Source organism: Buceros rhinoceros, unplaced genomic scaffold (assembly GCF_000710305.1).
Source record: "Buceros rhinoceros silvestris isolate BGI_N320 unplaced genomic scaffold, ASM71030v1 scaffold17160, whole genome shotgun sequence".
In the NCBI taxonomy this organism is placed as follows: Eukaryota; Metazoa; Chordata; class Aves; order Bucerotiformes; family Bucerotidae; genus Buceros; species Buceros rhinoceros.
The window spans coordinates 41,450-46,478 of record NW_010391455.1 but is presented as its reverse complement, the minus strand read 5'-3'; the positions used below and the strand labels follow the sequence as shown (position 1 = coordinate 46,478).

Below are 5,029 nucleotides of genomic sequence, written 5' to 3'. Positions count from 1 at the left end.
AGGGGTAGTTCTGATGTTGTAACAAGTGCAAGCGCCCACTCCCGAGCTTGACCTTGTCCTTATTTATCCCCGTTTAGACTCACACAACACGAGTGCACTCCTTTCAGTTAGGTCTGAGATGAGAGTTCTCTGGCAGCATCCAGAAAAGGCTTTTAGGACTCACCGATATAATAGAAAAGGATTTACCCACAGTGTCTACCTAACGCCTTGGCTTATTTCTTAGTTGCACGCAGCTCTAGTTGACTCCTCGGGCTGTTAATCCATCGCTACTTTTTTACGTTGCAGGTGCTCTGCCGGTACCAGCACGTTTGGACTATTGATCTGCGCCTCCGTCCAGCTTTCCTGAGCGGCATAATGCAAGCGGCTGGTAGGCAGTGTGGGGAGATGAGTTAGCTCGGTAGGGAAATACCTTCTTCACCAGTAGGCAAGCTCTTAGTGAGTGCAGAGCCTACCGAGACAGCTTTAATTACGTTTTGGCAACAATGACAAATTGACTACAATACTGTGGAGCTCAGTAGTGACTGAGAAATCAGCCAGAAGGAAGGAATCTCATACCGTTGCAACTACGCAGCCAGTGTCTGTGGCACATACAATCTATGCCAAAGTTCATGAGTTCTAAAAGATGATAATAACACTTTGATATGGAATGTGTTCCAGAAGTTTTCTGTTGAGTTCAAACCAGAATTAATTTTTGGAACACCTGCAGTCCGTAATAGCCATGAAGAATCCAAGTTTGCCATAAAATAACTTATTTTATTTGCCATAAAATAACTTATTTTTTTATGGCCTTATTAGGACAGATTAATCACTGAGACTTGTATCTTGTATTTACAAGTCTCTACATTCGTTTAGCCATGCATTAGTAGTTGTTTAGCTTAAAAGTCATCTGTCCGAGTCAATATAAATCCCTGCTAGGACATTTGTACCTTGGTTTAAAACTGATTCTGCTAACTTAATGGGTTGATCTGTGCAAAACCAAAATAAATCGTGTTTAAATCCTAGCATTATCTTTGGGAAAGCTGTGTGAGCTTACATTTCAGTAAGCCTGTATGAAATTACACTCTTCCTTAGGCACGTGTATGCATGAGGTCTAATTTGTCCAGTTTTGTTTTGCCCACTGTTATTATTCCACAGTTGAAAATGTTAATAGGACTTTTTCCTGAAAGGTAACAAGCCTCCAGCAATGTTGCCAAAGCGTGCCGAATACCTGCTGAAGGATGTAAGAAGGATGGCAAAATACTACCAAGTGCCTCTACAGATTTCAGCAGACAGCTTCCAGCACATCCTTGGCAAAAGTGAGTGACTCGGCTGAGCTGCCGTCTTTCAACTGTAGCACTCCTAGTTCAGGTTCTCCCCAACAGTAAGGTGACGATGGATCCCCTGTCCACAGCCTCTTCCTGTACCTGTGAGCAAAATGAAGTGGGGACATTTTTAACCATAAAAGGAATTTCTGGAGAAATGTGGTTGTGAATTCTGTTAGCATGGAAGATACTGTGAATCAGCATGAACTTTTACTGTTTGGGGACTCTTACAGAGAAAGAAATTTTCTCTTACAGAGAAAATCATACTATTCCCAGGTAGCACTTGTGCAGATCGTATCTGTTCCTGACCCTGTGCCTTTCTTCAGTCTATTTCTCTGTCTCCCCACTAATCCCAGGCACCCTTGGGGCCATGCGCTTTCTAACAGCTGTTGATATGACACAACCACAACACTTGGAACCCTTATCTAGGGAGTTCTGGATACGTTTTTGGTCACAGGTCAGTATTTTATGAAGCCAACTTCTTGTTCCTTTCTCTGTCCCCCTTCCCGTCCCACTTTGTTCAAATGAGGAATCTGAGCAAGGAGGGGAAATGTGTTCTAATGAGAAGTCGTAGCAGGAGACATAAGGTCATAGTGGTTCTGGAGCCTTTACAAGAAAATAACTAGTTTATAGTCTGCTTAATTTGCCTTCTTTTAGGTGGGTATGGTGAGTCCCGTGGGCTGCGTGGATCGGTAGCTGGTAACAGAAAGCACTTAATACATTCTTAGATTAGGTGACTGAAAATTTTTTCTGAGGAAATTTCTCCAGCAACTAAAATATTGTTTTTATTTCCGTTTTCTTAGAAATCTTGCTTTCGAGTCCAGAGCTGAACTTTTGTTCTCAAGCATTGAATTATTTATTTTATTCTTTTACCAGCATGAAGATACCAGTCAGCCGGAGAATATACTGTCTGTAAGTGTTTCTTTTTTGTTGGTTCTTCTGCGTTTCTGATACAGATTCTCATTTCTCACTTGGATCGGTAATAGGCATGAAGTCAGCTTAGTCAAATAATCACTTGGAGTTTTGAAAAACTTCAGCTAGAACCAGAATGTCCTTTTTTTTAATTCATGTGGCAAGACACCCAGGATGGGCAAGGAATTATCTGTTAATGCTGATTTATTAACAGTGGCAAAAGCATAAAGAATGCTTTCAGAACATGTTGAGGTTTTCCCGTTATATGAAATCTTGAGGTAAAACTGCAACACTTTGGGGAAGTTGGCTTTCCTTGGGAAGCTGACTTTCCTTGGTGTGACGCAGACAGGCTTCAGTGCTGTATTGCCCTTTTACGTGCTTAGAAGTTGTGTTGTTTTCATGTATTTTCTTTCGCTGTTTAGATTTTGTTGTTACAATAGAAGTTCTAATAGCATCTAAGTTAGTATACCATAAGATCCTCTTTAAGGGCTCTCACTTCTACATTATTTTATTTTTTAAGTTCTTGGAATATGAAGAGAGGAATTGTCCATGACTAGTCTCTCCTATCCCTGTTTGAAACCCAAAACTTGCAGCCTTACTGTTTCCCCACAGTCTAGCCCTTGCACTTCGGCTTTGCCTTAGTGTACCTTTTTTACCAGAATTTCAGCAGAGATTTGCATTTTCCCTTTCCAAGAGGCAAAATTTAACGGATATAATTAAACTGTGGCGTGTTACCCCTGGCAGGCAACTTATCACCATTCGGATGCTGCTTGCCTTCCCCCACTGGCCAGTGGGACAGGGGAAGAGGAAAAGAAGAATAAAAGCAATATGAGTCAAGATAAAATTACTTAACAATCCAAGGAGAATTGGAAGAAGAGACAAAGAACACAAAACAAATGACGCGAAGGCAATCATTCACCACCTCCCATAGGTAGACTGAGGCCCGGCCAGTTCCCAAGAAAAAGGGAACTTCCCTAAACCCCGTCCAGACTTCTTATTGCCGAGTATGATGTTATACGGCACGGATTATCTCTTTGGTTAGTTTGGGTCATCTGCCTTGTTGCGTCCACTCCCAACCCCTTGCACCCTCGATTTATTCACTGGAGGGAGAGTAAGAAACAGAGGAGGCATTGACACTGTGCAAACATGGTTCAACAGCAGCTAAAACACTAGAGTGGTATCGGCACTGATTTGGGCACAGATCTAAAACACAAAACCACAAGAGCTGCTGTGAAGAAAATCCATCCCAGCCAGACTTGGTACATAGACATAGACTATTTCTGTATCTGAATCCATCGTTATTTAAATAAAGCAAGGACATGCAGAACTCCAGAGAAACAAACTTCATACTCAGAAAGACTTCTAGGTAATTTAGTCACCGTTTGGTGGTCTATGAGTATCCTGGCTGTGTTCAGCAAGGCAGAGGGGTAGGCGTCTCCTTATTTGCTTATGGCTGTCTTCAGTCACCCCTGCAGCAAGTACTAGACTTTCTTCTGGAAATAAGCCATCCAGAGGTAGGTGAGGGGTCCCAACGCTTTCATCTGAGTCTTGATAGATGAATTTATTTTACACATCAACTAGAAAAAATGGAATGTTGTTTACTTGATACAGTTCCTTAGTAATTCTTTAGTTATTTTTTCAGTCAGCAATAATTTCACATAAATTACTAAAGGAGCAATGTATAGTCTTTGAATCCTTCCACAGTCCAAGTAAAAACACCTTCTGGGCTAAAATAGTGAGGACCAGATACTAGGTATCTCTGTAAATATTGCAGTGTAAACAGTGTGGTTACCCAGGCCATGGTTACGCGGCATTTTGTTCTCTTCCTACATTTGTTTATCTCCTGTTCAAGCAGAGTCAAAGCTCCTAACCTCCCTGATGTGGAAATAGGAGGAGGTATAAGAAAATGTGGATGCTAAACAAAAAAAGTGATTGAGAGAAGAAAGAATAAATCATTGACACCTGCATGTGCAGGGTTACTGGTCTGCTTGCTATACTGTAAGCATTTTTAAATTTTTTCTTAAGAAAAGGTATGTCATTCAGGTAGATGGCACGGAAGTTAACATTTTTTGTGAAATACTTTATTGAAATAGGTACTTGTTACTTCGATGTCACCCAGTAAACACTGGACCATTACCTTTGGCTACTTTACCTCTGGCTTTACCTCATTCCTGTGTGGCAGAGACGCAGTGGAGGCTAAAAAGATCCTGCAGTAACACTAGCAACTGTTTGACCTCTGTGAATTACAGTCTCTTTCAGGCAGTATCACTTACAGATCCTATGTGGCTACATTTGTCATACAAACTGTTTTTGTCTTGGCAGGCTTGTACAGTAAGATTTTCTTTTTCAGAACAATTTTTATCTGATACATCATTGGATCAGAGGTTAAACTTAGTATTTGTCTTTTTTTTCTGGACATTTTTTTTCTGTACAGGAACTCCTTAAGGTGCAGATTTGGGGCTGGAAGTTTACAATATCCTTTCTACTTTGTATCTGACAGTTAATAAATGATGAATGGGTTGCGAATACAGCAGACGGTTGTGCGAGAAGTGCTTTAAGGGTAGTTTGTAAATTTTTTAGTAACAGACCTTGGGTGATAATACTGAAGATTAAATAAATTAGACCATAATAGGAATTAGAATATTTAGTATTCATTACATCGTCTTTTCTCAGGTTGCCAGGCAGGCTGGGCTATCATCAGAGCTTGCCCAGAAGCTACTTGAAATGATTTCATCCTCTGCAGTGAAGAACCGACTGAAAGAGACTACAGACGAAGCAATAAAATACGGGGTGAGATGCTTCCAGTGTTATCACAG

The 5,029-nt window shown here is 40.8% G+C and overlaps 1 protein-coding gene across 1 annotated transcript in view; it reads left to right on the top strand.

Moving 5' to 3' along the window:
- Positions 1-285: 285 nt before the first annotated feature.
- The window catches only part of GSTK1 (glutathione S-transferase kappa 1), a gene marked incomplete at its 5' end in the record, with an annotated part of 6,751 nt that continues 2,007 nt past the window's right edge, over positions 286-5,029 (top strand). Inside the window, 5 exons of the mRNA XM_010141825.1 lie at positions 286-367; positions 1,167-1,295; positions 1,658-1,758; positions 2,178-2,213; positions 4,887-5,003. Of these exons, the coding sequence (XP_010140127.1) occupies positions 286-367; positions 1,167-1,295; positions 1,658-1,758; positions 2,178-2,213; positions 4,887-5,003 (465 nt within the window). The remainder of the gene's footprint in view (positions 368-1,166; positions 1,296-1,657; positions 1,759-2,177; positions 2,214-4,886; positions 5,004-5,029) is intronic.